Source organism: Vipera berus, assembly GCF_964194415.1.
Source record: "Vipera berus genome assembly, chromosome: 15".
Classification (NCBI taxonomy): domain Eukaryota; kingdom Metazoa; phylum Chordata; class Lepidosauria; order Squamata; family Viperidae; genus Vipera; species Vipera berus.
The window spans coordinates 8600112-8619148 of record NC_138218.1 but is presented as its reverse complement, the minus strand read 5'-3'; the positions used below and the strand labels follow the sequence as shown (position 1 = coordinate 8619148).

General features: G+C 48.5%; 1 protein-coding gene across 1 annotated transcript; it reads left to right on the top strand.

Moving 5' to 3' along the window:
• Positions 1-1287: 1287 nt before the first annotated feature.
• On the top strand, positions 1288-17190 carry PHF19 (PHD finger protein 19; the record flags this gene model as incomplete). Its single annotated transcript, XM_081339822.1, has 15 exons — positions 1288-1610; positions 6672-6860; positions 7450-7531; positions 7998-8093; positions 9132-9232; positions 10251-10399; positions 11393-11488; positions 11674-11742; positions 12681-12801; positions 13091-13158; positions 14296-14451; positions 14577-14652; positions 14858-14943; positions 15793-15879; positions 16836-17190. Exons 2-15 carry the CDS (start codon positions 6681-6683, stop codon positions 17188-17190), a joined length of 1722 nt encoding a protein of 573 aa, XP_081195948.1. The 5' UTR covers positions 1288-1610; positions 6672-6680.
• Positions 17191-19037: the final 1847 nt, after the last annotated feature.

The window sequence follows — 19037 nt, the reverse complement described above, 5'->3', positions numbered from 1 at the left end:
CAACCAAAACTGGTGTCAAACCTTTGCACCCGTTTGGCATCATACCCCCTCGACTGAGCTGGGAATGAGTTCAGATATTTCAGATCAGGGTTCAAGGATCCAACTAGGGGGGGGGGCGAAATGAAACTCGTGCAAACCTTGTACCTACGTTTTGGGTGGAAATAAATAGCAGTGTGTGTGTGTGTGTGTGTTGCAGTTAAGGGTAGGAACACTCCCAGTGCTTTTGATACCTGTAAAGAAAACGGGGTGGGGCGTTAACAGGTGAAGTGGCCACTAAATGAATTGCCCTAAGTCGAGGATCACCTCTACCCAAGGATGGGTGGGGAACCTCCCCCTTTATTGGGCCGCTGCCAGCAATAGAAGAGGGAAAAAAACCAAAATAACATTGACCCGGGATTCAAAGTAGCAACCCGAGGGGGTGGGGGGGTGGGAAGGGCAGAGGGGGGGGTTGTTTGCGCTCAAAATCCCAGTTCCCAACATCTTTTTTTTTTATTAAAAAAATTACAAAAACAAAATTTTACAATATATCCGCAAATCCCTCCCACCCCAAACCCGCCCACTTCTCCCCCCCCCACTTCCCCGAGCTAAATACAGGATTATAGTTACAATAATCATATTCATATTCATTTACTCAGTAATCATACTGCTAAGCTTGTAAGCCGCCCTGAGTCTTCGGAGAAGGGCGGGATATAAATGGAATTAAAATAAATAAAATAAATAATATTCTAAATAAAAATTATGCATAATATACAATTAACCAAATTCATAATGTGCTTTAACTCCCCTTTAACATAACTACAAACAAAGTACCAATAACAATATCCCACTAAAATCTACTCATAAGCTAAATGGAAACTTTTTAGTCCCATATTTGTTCTGAATATAATTTATAATTTATTGACCCGGGATTCAAAGTAGCAACCCGAGGGTGGGTGGGTGGGTGGGTGGGTGGGAAGGGGAGAGGGGTGTGTGTGTGTTTGCGCTCAAAATCCCAGTTCCCAACATCTTTCCAAACGGAGGAGGCAAAAAGAGGGGTTTAGCTGCTGAATCCACTGGCGCGGCCTCTTCACGCCCAGCCACGGGGGCGTTGGTGCGTGCTCCGAGGTATACTGCCCCTGGCTAGGGAGGCTCCACCCTTCCCCTCCCCAATCTCCGCGCGCGGGAAAAGCCGGTCTCGAAAAAAAGCTGGGCGGAGTGGCTGGGTGGGTGGGTGGGTGGGAGGGAAAAGGCTCGGATGCAACTTGGAAGGAGGAGCCGCGCTAGTTTGCCAGGAGCCCAACCGAAATCGTTCGCGGGAAAAGAGAGAGAAGGAGGAAGAGAGGAGGAGGAGGAGGAGAGAAAGTAGCGCTTAAAAAAAAGAAAGAGAAAAAGGAGGAGAGGGGGAAAGATGGCGCTCCGCCGCTTCCAGGTTGCTTCCAGACAGCGCCGGCGGCCACCCCAGGGCGCACGGGGGCTCTTCTGAACACGTGGAGATGCGCTCAGGATACCCCAATCGGGGCGCGGAGGAGTCGAGAGCGGCTTACTTCTAAGGCTTCTTCTTCCCCCCCCTCTCCCCTCCCCGGGAGGTTTCCTCCTCCCCTGGCCATGGAGCAGGGCTGGGAGCCGACCTGGTAGGACACCCCCCCCCACACACACACACCCACCCTCGTCCGGGTCCCCAAATAGGTAAGGGGGCGCACGGGAGGCGCAGGGAGGAGGAGGAGGAGGGGGGGCGCCCCGAGTTTGCAAGCCGGCCGGGTTGATGCCAGACTTGTCGGGAGGGGTGGGGGGGGTGGGGAGAGGATTGCGAAGTCCGGCGAGTTTTGCTTTTGCTCGGCATACACTTCCGCGTGTGTGTGTGTGTGTGTGTGTGTGTGTGTGTGTGTGTGAGAGAGAGAGAGAGAGAGAGAGAGAGAGAGAGAGAGAGAGAGAGAGAGAGAGAGAGAGAGAGAGAATGAGAAAACGAGAGAGGCCGATTGGGAGAAAGGGAAGGAAAGAAAGTTTGGAGACGTTAGAAGGAGGGAGAAAGATTGAGAGAGAGAGAGAGAGAAGTCGAGAGGAAGGGAGAGGAGGAGGAGGAGGAGGAGAGAAGGGGGCGGGCTGGAGAAAAAGAGAGGGAGAGAGAGAATGAGCGAGAGGGAGAGAAGGAGAAAAGGGATGGAGAAAAAGAGAGGGAAAGAGGGAAAAGAGAGAAGGGGAGGGAGAGAAACGGGAGCAAACACACACACACACACACCACGTATCCGGAGGCTTTCCTTCGGGCAGGATGGCACCTAAAGATCGGGGCTGTCAACTGGATTGCAGCTGACTGGGACACTTGGGGGGGCTGCCCTAGGACCCCCTAACCCTAGCCGGAACCCCCCGCCCTCCCTCCGCGCATCCTCTTGGCCCAACCCAGCGTTGCCCGCCGCCCGTTCCCACAGCACGCCTGGGCGCGCCAGCTTCAGGCTGGCACCAGCCTCTCGGGGGCTTCCTTAGCTGCAACCGGTCTCTCCTCCTCTGGCTGGGCGGGACCCCGAGGGGGGGATGTTGCGGGTGGTGGTGGGGGGCATCACCCACCCTTCTTGGTGGCCCTGGGGGGGGGGGAGAGAAGAGCAAGCCGGTTCCACCTCCCTGAGGTGCAACCGTGTGTGTGTGTGTGTGTGTGTGTGTCCCATCCAGTTGGTAGGAACGACCCAAAACGAAAGCAGAGGCACAGTGGGAAGGTCTTTGTATGGGGGGGGGGGTGTGGTGTCAGGGCGAGGGTGGCCCTCCGCCCACACCCTCCCTCTTTTTTTTTTTTTGCAAATGCAAGAGAGATCAGATCTTCCCCTGCTTCTAACTGAAAGGGTGGGGACCTCTTAGTAAGCCGAATTGCTCGATCTCCAACTGCCTTTCTTCATCGCAAAGAGACTCCGCGTTCTTGCCTGGGTGGGTAACTGTATCGACCGCATCCTCCCTCTCTCTCTCTCTCTCTCTCTCTCTCTCTCTCTCTCTCTCTCTCTCTCTCTCTCTCTCTCTCTCTCTCCCCACCCCCACCCCCACCCCCACCCCAGGAAACCTTTGACGTTGGAGACCCCACCTAGGCTAAAATGGATGGATGGATGGATGGATAGATAGATAGATAGGCAGATAGATATGGATAGTTGGATAGATAGGCAGACACACAGACAGACAGACAGGATAGATAGATAGACAGACAGACACGATAGATAGATAGATAGATAGATAGATAGATAGATAGATAGATAGATAGATAGATAGATAGATAGATAGATAGATAGATAGACAGACAGACAGACAGACAGACAGACAGAGATAGATAGATAGATAGATAGATAGATAGATAGATAGATAGATAGATAGATAGATAGATAGATAGATAGATAGATAGATAAGCAGGCAAACACACAGACAGACAGGATAGATAGATAGACAGACACAGATAGATAGATAGATAGATAGATAGATAGATAGATAGATAGATAGATAGATAGATAGATAGGCAGGCACATACACAGACATAGATAGATAGATAGATAGATAGATAGATAGATAGATAGATAGATAGATAGATAGATAGACAGGATAGATAGGCAGGATAGATAGGCAGGATAGATAGGCAGGATAGACAGACAGACAGACAGACAGACGACAGATAGATATTCAACTTTGCACTTTTTAAAAAAAAAACACTTTTGAATCGGCCAGTGATATCAGGCTGAGGGAAGAACCGGCTCTTAGTCACCCTGAGAGCTTTGCAAACAAACAAACACAAAAATCCTGGGGGGGAGGAAGAATTTCCTTTCCCCCCCCCAAAAAAAAATAAGAGAGATGAAGTTATTCCAAATGTAAGATTCAGATGAAGTTATTCCATTCTGACAAACTTTTCAAAGAGAGGAGCATGGAAGAGAGAGGAGGAGTTTGAGAGCGGGTTGTAGCCCATCTAGTCCCTTCCTGGGGGGGGGGGGGTAGGAAGAGTGACAAGCTTGCAATTGGGGAGAGGAGGGGAGAATAGATGGAGCCTCCTTGATCAGATGCAGTCTTCCCCTAAGTATTAAAGAAGTAAGAGGCTGCTTATATCTGCTTCGTAATCTGAGGTTAAATTTCCTGACAGTGAGAACAATCAAACCAGCAGAACTCTTTGCCTCCAGAAGTTTTTGGTGCTTGCAACACTGGAGGTTTTTAAGAAGAGACCGTACAGCCGTTTGTCTGAAATGGAATAGGGTCTCCTGCTTGAGGAGGGGGTTGGACTAGAAGACCTTCCAAAGTCCTTTTCAAGTCTGCTATTTCTGTTATTCTGTCTCCAGCCAAGCTGCTAGAAATGCAACTGGTGTTTGCACTTCTCATTTATTTATTAAGCTCGTTTTAATAAACGGCAATCCATCTATTTATATCGCTTTGATTTCTTGAGTTTTGCACTTCCTCTGCTCAGCAAGTGTTGTTGTTACGCTGATGATGTCAGTGAAAATCCTTCTGGGGGGAAAAGCTTTGCTTTACCACCTCCGGAGACAATTCCAAGAGAAGTTTGCAGAATTTGGGAGTTCGTTTTATTTTTTTTAAGTTTTTTATTTTTTTTTAAGGAATCGGCATTGATGTAATCTACGCAAGTGCTGGAAATGAAAAGCTCTTTGCCAAAAACTTCTAGGAAAAAGTATTCAGGGCAGATAACTGCTGTTGTTTTTTTTTAAACAAAATTCTTTCTCGGTGTGGCATTTGCATAATCATGGGTTTTCTGTAAAGCAAAACACACACACACACACACACACACAACGGATGAATTCCAGGCCTCGTTCTTGGAAAACCAAAGGCACTTTTTGAACTTTGGAATGCTTAAGTAAGAATTCTGGGAAGTGAAGTCAGACCTTTTAGGAGGCCCCAGAATGGGAAATATCACTAATTTTATTCTCTGACTAAGAGAGCCTCAGTTGAAGGCAGCGATCTACCTATTTCAAATACACACCATCCGTTGGGTTGGAGGCATTGCTGCCCCGGTGGTCCTCAAGTTACGCCCGTTCATTTAGCGACCGTTCAAAGCGACAACAGCACTAAAGTGGTTGACGACCATTTTTCACACTTGCATCCCCGTCATCACGTGATTAAAATTAAGATGCAGGGCAACTGGCTTGTACCGGTGACTGTTGCAGCATCCTGGGGGAATCACGTGATCAAAGTTCAGACACTGGGCATTGTATGGAAAAAAATGAATTAAAAAAAACTTATACCCCCCCAAAAAAAAGTTCAGACACGGGGCAACTGACTCATATTTATGACGGTTGCTGTGTCACGCGAACCCCCTTTGTGACCTTTTGACAAGCATTGGGCAAGCCAGATTCGTTTACCAACTTAAGAACCGCAGTGATTCTCTTTAACAATTGTGGCAAGAAAGGTGGTAAAAAAAAATGGGGCAAAATTGGCCGAACAAATGTTTCGCTTAGCAAGAAAATGTTTGAGCTCAGACATCGAGGACTACGTGGAACATAAGAGGTTCCGTAACCCATCAGCTACTGAGGAGCTTTGAGCATCAGAATAACAGAGTTGGAAGGGACCCGTGAGGTCTTCTAGTCCAGCCCCCCTGCTCAAGTAGGAGACCCTGTACCGTTTCAGACAAATGGCTGTCCGGTCTCTTCTTAAAAGCCTCCAATGACCCTGTTGTAGGCTGTTGTTCTAGAGGTTGGCTGAGCACACCTTGACCATCAGCCAAGGTGTGTCCAGCCAACATCTTGACCAGGAGTCCCGAACCCTCGGTATGTGGACCAGCACCGTCCAGAAACCGGACCGCGCGTACAAGCGAAGCCCCATCCGTGGGATGCAGGCAGCATGCAAAAACCACATCCCGTCCGGTCTGCGCAAAAAACCCCCACTTCTCTCTACGGAACCGGTTCCTGATGCCCAAAAGGTTGCTGGGAGGGGGGTCACGCTGATCTAGACCAAGAGCCCCAGGAGGCTATTCTTGCATTTCAGCCCATTCCCGAGCTTCCTGCTCATTCTGATGACCAGAAACTGTGACTCCCTGAATTGTGCAATAAAAAGCTTTGGAAGTGACCTAGGATGTTTTCCGTGTGACACAGCTGCTTGCTCAGACGTTGGAATGCCACAATCTCGACATGGATCAGAGGCTGCCAAGAACTGGAGGCCAAAAATAGACTTTGGCAAAGGGGATCCTTGCTACTTAGCGTACTGGAACGTCTTCCTTCCTTTCTTACCTCCAGCAACGGGCGTTAAGGGGCGGAATCCAGCCAGATGTGGTTTCCAGCGGCCAGGCGTCTTTTGCCCAGCTGGCCCTTCCACCAGGCTGGGTACACATTTCCCGGGTGTACAAAGGACCTTACAGGAATTGCACGATACAGCCGAGAGCGGGTGGTTTTCTGACTTTGGCGAATTGGTTGCCCTAGAACTCTCTTGGGTCAGCACTGAAGTTTCCAGCTTCTTGAATGTCACTCAAAACTTGAGACTGTGCAGTGTTTCGGTTCAGTTCTGGTCTCCCGAAGATGCTTTGCAGCCGGATCTTAAAGCCTGGGAATTGCACGGCTTTAATTTAATTCAGCGGAACGAAATCTGCCTGCTCCAAATGTTAATTTCCCATTGCCTTAAAACCGCCAGATCAAGAACGCGAAGTGAGAGCGCTTGGTGTCTTGGTGTTAATCGTAGCCGTGCATTTTTAGAAATAATATCTTCTTTTTTCTCTCTCTCTCTCTCTTTTCTCTCTCTAGCCCAGGAGCATGGCGACCTCTGACCCTGGGTGCACTTATGCAGCCCTCGGACACCTGCAGCAATCGATGGCACATTGGATAGCCAGAACTCGCGACAGCCGGCGGGAGCTGATGGCTAAATTGCCCGAAGGACAGTATGTCTTGTGCCGTTGGACTGATGGACTTTATTATCTTGGGAAGATTAAGAGAGTAAATAAAAACTTTCTCCTTTTCCCTTTCTCATCTCCCGGCCTTATATATATTTATATATATATGAGGGATGCGGTGGCTCAGTGGGTTAGGACGCTGAGCTTGTTGATCAGAAGGTCGGCAGTTTGGCGGGTCGAATCCCGAGTGCCGCATAACAGAGTGAGCGCCTGTTACTCGTCCCAGCTTCTGCCAACCTAGCAGTTCGAAAGAACGTAAAAAATGCAAGTAGAAAAATAGGGACCACTACGGTGGGAAGGGAACAGCGTTCCGTGCGCCTTTGGCGTCCAGTCATGCCGGCCACATGACCACGGAGACGTCCTCGGACAATTAAAATTTGGGAGGTTTTTTTTTTCTCCTACAGAACATATTAAGTTAGCCCATGTGGTGGTGTGGAGAGCCCATCGCTTTAGGATGTTGAGGGAACCCCAGCTTCGTGTTTTGCACTCGGGCGTGGCCTCAGAACGCAGAATGCAGAACTCCGTCTTGCAAAGCTGGAGGAATCAAGATCAGAGGCTGGGATTACTCCGACTTTGCCATCTGAGCTCTGTGTTCTGCATTTCCCCCCCCCCTTCCCTTCCTGCATTTACAGGTGAGTGAGGCTAAGCAAAGTTGCCTGGTGATCTTTGAAGATAACTCCAAATATTGGGTGCTTTGGAAGGATATCCAGCACGGTGCGTGAACGTTTCCGGCCTCTTGGTGTCCTTGGGGAAATCCTCAAGAGTTTTCAGATGCTCCTGAGGCAGAGGGCTGATGAAATGAAAGAGGACTAGAATCTTGCAGGGGAGAGGTGGGGTGAGCTAGACCACCTTGGAAATAGGTGCCTTAGAGGCGTGTCTGCAGTGCCCTTACCCTCTTTTGAATAACGGAGAGCAAAACCTGGCTTCCTTTGCAGTCAGCCTGGCTGCAAGGAGTTAACCAGCCTGAGGAAAGCTATCTTCCCCCCCCCCCAAAAGAAAAATCACATCATTGACTGATTGGCAGTTGGAAAACATGAATTATCCACGTATTCTGATGGATTTGCTTCCACCGAGTCGCCCTTCAGATGGCTTGGGTTACAATTCTACATCCGGATCGGGCTTATCAGATTTCTTTCTTCCCCCCCCCCCTTTTTCTCCCCCCTCCCTTCCTGCTTTCTAGCTGGCGTCCCCAGCGAACAGCCGGAATGCAACATCTGCCTGGAGAAGAGATCGGAGCCTCTGAATGAGATCTTGATCTGCGGGAAGTGTGGCGTTGGTGAGAATGTTCTCCAGCTGTTCCTCTATCCTGGTTTTGGGTGGGCCTGGATCGTCCGCGCTGTTGTTTCTCTGCAGTGGGTGAGGATGGGATGTACCCTCTCGGGCGTGGCGGTGGGCAAAAAAAAAAAGTTTAACGCTCAAAACCATTTCCATCTTGAGTTCAAAATGACTCTTGGACATTTGAAGGAGCCGTTCTTCCTTTGGCGGAAGTGTCCAGAGGCCAGAAGTTTTCGCCCCACCCCCAAACCCCATTTCTTGCTCAAAACCTCCCGTTTGGTTTCCGAAGAGGAAGGGGGGGGGCCCACCCCTGAAACCTTTCAGGAAGGGTAAGAACAGCACGAGAAGGCTTTGAGTAAAAGGGGCGAGATTTGTTTCGACCCCAACCTCTTTTGAGCTCGTTGATTTGCAAATGACTTGTGTTGCCCATAGGTTATTGGTAGCTCAGGGTTGAACTGTGGGGTCCTCGGTGCTCTCCGAGCTGGGTGGTTCTCCTGCGGACCTTTCATGACCCAACTAGGGAACATCATCAGTGTTAGAAGAGAGTATGGGGTTTGCGGAGTGGAGGAGGAGGAGGAGGAAGAGGAGGAGGAGGAAGACTCAGAGATCCTCGGTGCTCTCTGAGCATGGTGGCTTCCTTGCAGACATTTCATGGCCCAACTAGGGAACATCATCAGTGCTAGAAGGGAGTGAGGTTTGCAGAGAGGAGGAAGAGGAGGACTGTGGGATCCTTGGCGCTCTTTGTGACTGGTGGTTTCCTTGTAGACGTTTCATGGCCCAACTAGGGAACATCATCAGTGCTAGAAGGGAGTGGGGTTTGCGGAGTGGAGGAGGAGGAGGAGGAGGAGGAGGAGGAGGAGGAGGAGGAGGAGGAGGAAGAGGGGGCAAAACAATGCTCTCTGGTGGTTTTCTTGCAGATGTTTTATGACCAACTAGCTAACATCATCCGTGACTTGTATTGACCCGGAATGGGGTTATTGGTAACGTCGTCGATGCTCCTGCATCGAAGCTTAAAAAACTTCTGTTTCCCCCTCCTCAGGTTACCACCAACAGTGCCATATTCCTCTGGTGGGGAGCCTCGAAGAGTCCCTGGTGACCCCCTGGTTTTGTCGGAGATGTATTTTTGTACTAGCTGTGAGGGTGAGTGGCGCACAAAGAGGTTTTTTCCTGGTTGCTATTCCTGCGGGGGTGGGGGGGGAACCCTAAGGAGGTTCAAAGGTGCTGGTGATGACCTATAAAGCCCTAAATGGCATGGGTCCGGGTTATTTACGGGAGCACCTCTTGCCGGCGTCAACTTCCCATCGCCCTGTGCGCTCCCACAGAGAGGGCCTCCTCAGGGTGCCGTCGGCCAGGGAATGCCGACTGGCGGCCCCCAGGGGGAGAGCCTTCTCTGTGGGCGCTCCTGCCCTCTGGAATCAGCTCCCTGTTGAGCTCCGGATGGCTCCCGACCTTCGCTCCTTTCGCCGCAACCTGAAAACGTGGTTATTTGAGCTTGCCAGCCTGGACTGAGGGATTGGGATTTCAAATTTAAAATGTTTAGAATGTGTTTTATTTGTTAGGGCTAATTTAATTTAATTTATTTTAAACTTTGTATATTGTATGTTGTATATTGTGTTTTAATTTATTTATTTATTTATTTTATTAAATTTCTATACCGCCCTTCTCCCAAAGGACTCAGGGCGGTGTACAGGGCAATAAAATGCAACATACAAAAGTTAAAAAGAAAATTAAATTAATTAGCCCTAACTATAAATAGTTAAAATAAACTCAAACCCTTAGTCCAGGCCGGCCTGTTCAAACAACCAAGTCTTCAGGTCACGGCGGAAAGAGCGAAGGTTGGGAGCCGTCCGGAGCTCAACTGCCCTGTACACCGCCCCGAGTCCTTCGGGAGAAGGGCGGTATATAAATCCAATAAATATAAACATAAACAACAGCAAAAAAAAAAAAAGGAAAGGTGGACACTGTGCAAAGCACAGATCTGCAGAGGATCCATCCAGGATCTTTTCCACTTGGATTCTCACAGAGACCTGGTTAGCAGATAATTTTTATTTTTTTTTAAAAAAAGAAAAGACTGCCACGCTTGGACTAATAGATAAAAGAAGAAGGCAGGAACGGCTCGCGCGGGCCACGTAAAGACTGTTGCTTGTTGCTTCCCCAGAAAGGGGGCGCCTTGCGCAAGGGCGCCATCGCCCGCACCCTGCAGATGATCAAGATGGTCCCGTGCTATAACCCGGAGCAGCTGGAATGGGATTCCTTGCACAGGACGAACCAGCAGCAGTGTTACTGCTACTGTGGAGGTCCCGGCGAGTACGTTCGGCTGGGGACGATGAGGGTGTGGGTGTGAGTGTGTGTGTGTGGGGGGAATCACTTAAGCGTGCAAGAGGGGGGTGGCAGTGAGGAGAGCTTTAGCAGCTGGAGGAGGCTGTTCTTCGGCATCCCCAAGGGATGCAGATATTTCCCTTTATAAAAACAAAAAAAACACGGCCCTGAGCTTTGGCAGCTGGAGGCAACAGCTTTTAAATTCCCCTCCAAGGGGTATAGGCAACCCCACCTTTTCAAACACGGCCGTAAGCTTCGGCAGCTGGAAGGCGGCTGTTTCAAACCGGTCCAAGGGATGGAAATATTTCCGTTTTTAAAAGTTTGGCCGCTGGAGGCCACTGCTTTTAAATCCCTCTCCGAGAAGTGCAAACAATCCCTTGTTTAAAAACAGGGCAGGGGTTGAAGCCATTCCTTTGGCCTCTTCCCTGGGGGCCCCCCTCCTACCCTGAGAGAAACCGATCCTGGGGGGGGATATTAAGGGCTGAAGGGTACATAGATCAAAGCTCGCGGCTTCAGCTCCCAGAATTCCCCAGCCGGCAGAGGAATTCTGGGGACTGAAGTCCACGAGTCTTAAAAAAGCTGCCATGTTTGGACATTTCTGCTCTGAATAATTGGAGCCTCGATTTGCAAAAAGGGAAACACCCCCGCTCCCCAAATGCCGAGTTGGGCAGGGGGCTTTCTCAGCTTGAAGCTCAATTCTGTTTCAGATTATTATTATTATTTTCCAGCAACAGCTTAGAAATCAAGATAGACTGAGGCTGTCCTCATTTAGCGAGCAATTCGGTCGTTCAGTGAAACGGCTGCTAAGCGAAACAGCTTTCCCTTGGCTTTGCAGCCTTGCAAAGGTGGCAGATGGGATGGTTGGCCGTGAAGCTCACTTTTTTCCTCACCCCCGTACCTGCCCGTAGTCGCTGTCGGAGACAGTCGCTAAATGAGGACTGGACGCTACCGAATAACCCTGTCTTCCCGTTTCCTGCTCAGATGGTACCTGAAGATGCTGCAGTGCCTTCACTGTTGCCAGTGGTTTCACGAAGCTTGCATGCAGTGCCTGAACTACCCCATGCTCTTTGGAGATCGGTAGGTGCGGCCCGAGTCTGCTGTTGGCTGAGGAGGAAGGGTTTTGTAGTCCAGCCCCTACCGAAGGCGGCAGCAGCTGGAGGGGGTGGGGTGGGGGGCGGGAAGCTGATTCCAGTTCTTGCACACATCGAAAATGAATAATCGGAGCCTGTTCACTCTTTTTTTTTCTCTCGCGCGTCTTCCAGATTTTATATTTTCTACTGCACGGTGTGTAATCAGGGACCCGAGTATCTCAAACGCTTGCCTTTAAGATGGTAAGGCCTGCTTCCCCCCCCCCCGACCCCCACCCCCTGAATAAAAAGATTCCCATTCACCGTGTCTTATTGCAAACAGGCACCACTTAGCCCTTGGGGGGTGGGGGGGAAAGAAGAATTAGCAAACCACGTTACGCCATAAAGAACTTTCTCCGTTCTCAGCCTGGCACCGCTAAGTTTTTGAAAGTTGGCTTCTGGATTCCGGCTTCTGGATTACAAGAGCCAATAAGAACGGCCTCCACCGGAAAGCTAGGGATGGGGTGGGGGGTGGTGTTCTTGTCGTTTTTTTAGCGTCGTTGTTTGGAAATGTTACGCTGGAGCAGGAAATGTTTGGAATGGCAGGGCTTCACGCCTGCCTTAATTTGAGAAAACAAGAGTTGAAGAGAAAGGGACAATTGTGTGATATAAGGAACGCAGTTCTCGTATGCTGTCCAAAGGTTTTTTGCTGTATAGACCTTTATGAACTGTATGGCTTGTTGTTGTTGTTGTTGTTGTTGTTGTTGTTGTTATTATTATTATTATTATTATTATTATTATTATTATTATTATTATTATTATTATATAATGAGAAATGAGAATGAGGAGGAGGAGGAGGAAGAGATAAGAAAAAGGAGAAGAAGAGATGAGGAGGAAGAAGAAGATGAGAAATAGAAGGAGGAGGAGGAAGATGAGAAATAGGAGGAAGAGGTGGGATGAGAGATATGGGGGGAGGAGGAGGAGGAGGAGGAAGAAAAATAGGAGGGGGGAGGCAGAGATTTTTATGGAGGTATACAAAACAAATTCAAAGAAAGAAAGATCCGGCCATCAGAGAATGCTATTCCCCATGCCTTCCCCTTATGCTATAAAAATTGCCCCCTCTCTCCTGCAATCCTTTCCCTCAACGGGAAGGTCATTGTCTCCTTTGTTTTTCGAACACACACACACACACACAAACACAGGGTGGACGTCGTGCACCTTGCCCTCTACAACCTGGGCGTGCAAAGTAAGAAGAAGTATTTCAACTTTGAGGAAATTTTGGCCTTCGTCAATCACCGCTGGGACCACTTTCAGCTTGGCAAGGTACGGTGTGTGTGTGTGTGTGTGTGTGTGTGTCAAAAGGGTTGACCGGGGAATCTTCTCCAGACTCAACTTGGTATCAAACCTGAGATCTTGAGGTGGGCAAAGTAAGTTCTCCCAAGTTTTTCCCCCTTCTTCCCCAACACCTAAAAGCAAAAAGCTGGGACAAGCAAGAATGGACCCACGAAATTCCACAGAAGATTAGGGAAGGATTGTGGACGCTGGATTATACGCGGGTGTGGAAAGCTAATTTGGGGCTAATTTTGCCTTTAAAAATAATCTCCTCCCCCAGTTGGCCGCAACTCCTGTGGCAGAACGAGGTCCTCTCCTTCTGGATGCACTAAACAGCTACAAAAGCAGGTGAGCCTAAAAGAATCTCTTCTCCCAAGCGGTGTAAAGATTCAGCTGACTGGGTAGAAGAGGATAGTTGTAGCTCAGGGTTGAGTTGTGGGGTCCTCAGTGCTCTCTGAGCTGGGTGGTTTTCTTGCAGACGTTTCATGACCCAACTAGGTAACATCATCAGTGCTAGAAGGGAGTCGGGTGTGAGAAGAGGAGGAGGAGGATGTTCTGAACCAGCCTGCTACCGGCCTTGCAATAAGGCAAACCCCTGTTCAAACAGTAGAGACTGGAGAGCGTCTAAGGCTGGAAAGCGTCTGCCAAGATTTATTACTCAAACAACAGAACAAGAAACAAAAACACTGGAACTTGAATCCTCAAACGGAAGGGTTGCTTTCAGCAACCAGCCCTTCCCCAAACACTCCTTTTATTTAGAGATCAGGGCGTGGCCTCCCTGTGCCTCCTCCCGAGGAGTCCCACAGCCTTTCTCTGTTTGGTCCTGCTCGACTGCCTCCTGCGTCGGGCGTCCTTGAACAGGGCCAGCTGTGGGTCATCATCCTCCGCACTATCGGGCTCACGCAGCTGAGAAGAGGGCCCCGGCTGGGGGCTCTGCGAAGCCTCCAAACCATCATCAGCCGGTTCGTCTTCCACACACTCCTCCTCCTCCTCATCTGAGTCATCCGAGACATCTGAGCCGGCTGCCGGACCCACAGGCTGGCCCTGAGTCACAACAGAGGAGGACTGTGGCATCCTTGGTGCTCTCTGAGCTGGGTGGTTTTCCTGAAGATGTCTCATGACCCAACTAGGTGACATCATCAGTGCTAGAAGGGAGTGTGGGAGGAGGAGGAGAAGAAGACTGTGAGGTCCTTGATGCTCTCTGAGCTTGGTGCTTTCCTTGCAGACGTTTCATTACCCAACTAGGGAAGATCATCAGTGCTGGAAGGGAGTGGGGTTTGGGAAGAGGACTGTGGGGGTCCTTGGTGCTCTCTGAGCTGGGTGGTTTTCTTGCAGACGTTTCATGACCCAGCTAGGTAACATCATCAGTGCTAGAAGGGAGGGGGGTTTGGGGAGAGGATTGTGGGGTCCTTGGTGGTTTTCTTGCGGACGTTTCTTTTTTTTTCCATCCAACCAAGATGCTAGATTGTCTCGGTGGCTTTTCAGGTTCGTGTGCGGGAGGGAAATCAAGAAAAAGAAATGCATCTTTCGCCTGCGGGTCCGAGTCCCCCCATATCCTCCCAGCAAAATCCTCCCGGACAAGCTTGCAGGACTGAGCGAGCCAAAGAAAAAGGGGAAATGCAAACACACCTACAAAAGCAGGTCTCTCGAAGGGAAGGGAGCGGAGGCGCTTGGCTTGAGCTTTCAAGTTTGTTTCCCCCTTTGTTCTTTGCGCCACCTGTCTGATTCCTTCCCCTTTCTCCCCCCCCCCTTTCTTTCCTTTCCAGTTTGCTGCCTCACGAATCCCAGCACGAACGGAGAAGGAAAAGGCCCAAATTCCTCTTGGAGGATGCTATTCCAAGTGTCAGTTTGCAAAAATAAATAAATAAATAAATAAAAATGATGGGCTTGGGGAAGAAAAAAAAAAGAGCTGTGGGGAATTGCCTCCAAATTCCTTGCGAGACTGGGAGAGGATTGTGGGGAAATTATTTTCCTGCTTGAGGATGCTGAATAACGGCTGTTCCCGCCCCCCCCCCCCCCCCCCGGTCTTGTTTCCTTCCTGCCACAGAGTGATTTTGCCTCAGCCTGGAGCACCAACCACCACCTGGCCTGCATCTTTGATTTCTCGCTGGATGAAATCCAGAGTCTCAAAAGGTAATGCACCTCTGCCTTAGTGCGGTGACCCGATTCCAGCCCTTGTAGATAAAAAAAGATCCATTTCTGAGCGGTCCTTGAAGCTCTCTGAGCTTTAGTTGCTTTCTTGCAGACGTTGCATTACCCAAAGTAGGTAACATCAGTGCTAGAAGGGAGTGGGGTTGTCAGGGAGGAGGAGGAGGAGGAGGAAGAGGAGGAGGAGGAGGATGGGGTCCTTGGCACTCTCTAAGCTTAGTTGTTTTCTTGCAGACGTTTCATGACCCAACTAGGTAACATCCTCAGTGTAAGCAGTGGGTAATGAAATGTCCTGCGGGAAAACAACCTAGCTCACAGAGCACCAAGGACCCCTCATTTCATGAATTTTGGATAAAATCGGCTGATCAGCTAGACATCCAACTTTGGGTGATCCTGAACAGTAGTTATGGAATGCCAAAGATCTGGGTCACCAACTTGCCACTGAAATTACTCCGATCTAAAGGAAATGGCTCATTTATTTTATTTTATTTTATTTTAGTCCTTGGTGCTCTCTGAGCTGGGTGGTTTTCTTGTAGATGTTTCATGACCCAGCTAGGTAACATCATCAGTGCTAGAAGGGAGTGGGGTTTGTTGAGAGGAGGAGAAGAAGAGTATGGGGTCCTTGATGCTCTCTGAGCTTGGTTGTTTTCTTGCAGACGTTTCAGTGCCAAACTAGGTAACATCATCAGTGCTGGAAGGGAGCAGGGGTTGCTTTTCAGTCCTTCTAGCCCTGATGATATCACCTAGTTGGGCAATGACACAGCTGCACACAAACAGCAACGTACCATTGGCATAAACCTAACTGAGTACCGTCTATTCTTCCCCCTTTTCTAGCATAAGCTCGGGTCTCTCCGACGTGGATTCTATGGATGCTGCCAGCACGTCGGGCTCGGCCTCAACGAGTCTGTCCTGTGAATCAAGGTGACCTTAGTCCTTTATAAGTTGAAAATGCTTCTCTTTTGATGTCGCACAACCTATCCTGAGTTTGACATGTCTGGGTTAATTTCATGACTTTTTGGGCCCAGGCTGTTAAGCGAATCACTGCCGTTGTTAAGTGAATCACATGGTCGTTAAACAAATCTGGTGTCATCCCCTGTTGATTTTGCTCATCGGAAGCTCATTGGGAAGGTTGCAGGTAGCGATTGTACCACCCCAGGATGTTACAACTGTCATAAATATATACTGATTACCAAGTCCCTGAATAGAATAGAATAGAATAGAATAGAATAGAATAGAATAGAATAGAATAGAATAGAATAGAATAGAATAGAATAGAATAGAACAGAACAGAACAGAATGAATGTAGAATGGAATGGGATAGGATAGGATAGGATAGGATAGGATAGGATAGGATAGGATAGGATAGGATAGGATAGGATGATAGGATAGGATAGGATAGGATAGAAAATGGAATAATAGAATAGAATAGAATAGAATAGAATAGAATAGAATAGAATAGAATAGAATAGAATAGAATAGAATAGAATAACAAAGCTGGACCTTGGAGGTCTTCTAGTCCAACCCTCTGCTCAGACAGGTTAGATTACTTTCATCATTCCTTGTTTTTCATATAGATTATTATTATTATAAAAATTTAATAAATATTAATAATAAATAATATAGATGACGTTGTCTCCTTTCCCATTCTAAATTTCCCTGCCTGCAGGCCTTTGCAAAACAGACACACACACACACACACACACACGGAGGGAGAGGGAGGGAGAGAGAGACGCAGATGCGCACACCCAACCCTTTCCCTCACCCTGCACAATTTTACATCCTTAGCAACCACGGCTCTGCTTTCTAAAACCACTGGTTGGCCTCATGCCACACCGCCCTAAGAAACCTGTTTTTTTTTCCTTATCCTCTTTCGGCAGGACAAACGTCGGGAGCCGGAAGCGCAAACTCTCCACCAAAACCTACGCGGCGCTTGAGCCCGCCAAGCAGAAATCCTCTGAGCATCTTCGTCAACTTGTCCCCGGCTGCTCCTCGGAGGGCAGCGAGCCTGCTAGCAGTTCGGATCGCCTGGACAACGCCATTGACTGCCAGACTCTGGAGAGCTTGAGTGAGGATGACTTATCCCTCTCTCACCTCCAGTCCTCCATCAGCAGCTACTTCGGAGCCACCGGCCGGCTGATTTGCGGGGAGAAATATCAAGTGTTGGCTCGGAGGATCAGCCCGGAGGGAAAAGTGGAGTATCTCGTGGAGTGGGAGGGCAGCACTCCCTACTGATGGGTGTCGGGGTCCGGCACTTGATGCCGTGAGAGAGGAACAGGGCGGGAACGGGGGAGCCAACTCCTACGGCCATGCGAAAAGCAGGTTTGTCCTTAACTGCTTTGTACAAAGTCTGTTTAAGATCAATTTTTCCCAGAGGTTTCCTGTTGTAGACTCCTAAATGGGCCCTTTGGGTTGGGCTAGGAAAGATGTCCAAATCTTGCTCGATCTTAGCGCTGTTTGGGGCAAAAAGGGGGGGGTGAATTCCTGGGTCAGCCCCATAAAAATGACACCACCTGGACAAGGTTGGCCCTGTGTAACGTGGCACTTATTCCCCCCACCCCACCCCGTGGTAAAGGATAGCAAGAGGTCATGCCTCTGTGACAGCCGAGAGGAGTGAGGGGATAACTGTGTCTAGCAAATGGGACGAGCGGAGAGTTTGCAGGGAGCTGTTAAAAGTAGGCTGATAAGATGGCGGCTGTACAAAAGCATATAAGGGCAGACTTTAGGGACCCTTCCTGGGTGCTCCCCCCTCCCCCCAGAATAACCCTTCCTAAGCTGGGGTGGCAGTTCTAATGTGATCGAAGGGAGAAATTAACAAATGCACTAGCGACACACATCTGGATTCTCTTGAACTTAATCTGAAGTCGGTTGGGGAGCTTTCTCCTGTGTCCATCTGGGCTGGATGGTTTGCGGGTTTTGGGGGACTGGCGTGGACGAAAGCCTAACATTTGGTCATAACGTCAGCCAGGATGGTCCGGTTATGACAAATGTCTCAAAAGGAGCCAGTTCCCTGCCGAGGAAAAGCACAAAGCTGGCTGTTGCATTTTACATTGTCAAGGGTCCTTCTTTCACAAGTGCCTCTCTTTCATATATATATATATATATATATATATATATATATATATATATATATATATATATATATATATATATATAAAAAAATTATAGTATATTTGCAGAGCAATTCTGTATTTAACTGTATTTTCCTGCTCCTGTTTGCACAGTTTAACTTGAGGCCCCTACAGACAAAGACAGGGCTTCTAAAATATATGTATTCTTCCCCCCTACTCCCCCCGAAGGACTTATTTGTATTTTTTTAAATATTATAATAATTATTTTTGCATTGGTTTGGACTGATCTTGCAAACGCTTCTATGCACCTTCACAGTGTCAAGGCTGCTGCTTTTTTGAAATAACTGACCTTTTGTGTGTTCGTTCTGTTCAAATGGCAATGAATGTGTCAGAGGTACATTTATTAAAAAAAAAGAATATTGATAACTTAGCCATAGGTTTGTATTGCTAGCACTGCGTGACAGGGTACAGCAGCTGTTCAAAAGCTGAATGCTCGACAGACTTGGGGAAATCTCGAAACGAAGGGAAGGGGGCACTTGAGTTGGGTCAATGAGCAGGCTGATAAATGCGGAGATTTTAAAAGGTTCTGGATCTCAAGAAATAAAATTAAGGGGAAAGGAAAGCTCGGAGAAAGGAAGAAAATGAAATTGCACAGAATGAGAGAAAATGAAATCGGATGTGCAGAACAAAATGTTTTAGGCTATCTGTATTCATATCTATATATCTGAATATCTGGTGGCTTCATGGATGCTATTATTTTCTCCCTCTATCATATATCTCTGTCAGTCTGTCTATATAATCTCTATTTATCTATCAGCAACAAAGATGATTGGGGGACTGGAGGCTAAAACATATAGGGAACGGTTGCTGGAATTGGGTATGTGTAGTTTAATGAAGAGAAGGGTGAGGTGTGACATGATAGCAGTGTTCCAATATCTCAGGGGCTGCCCCAAAGAAGAGGGAGTCAAGCTATTCTCCAAAGCACCTGAAAGCAGGACAAGAAGCAACAGA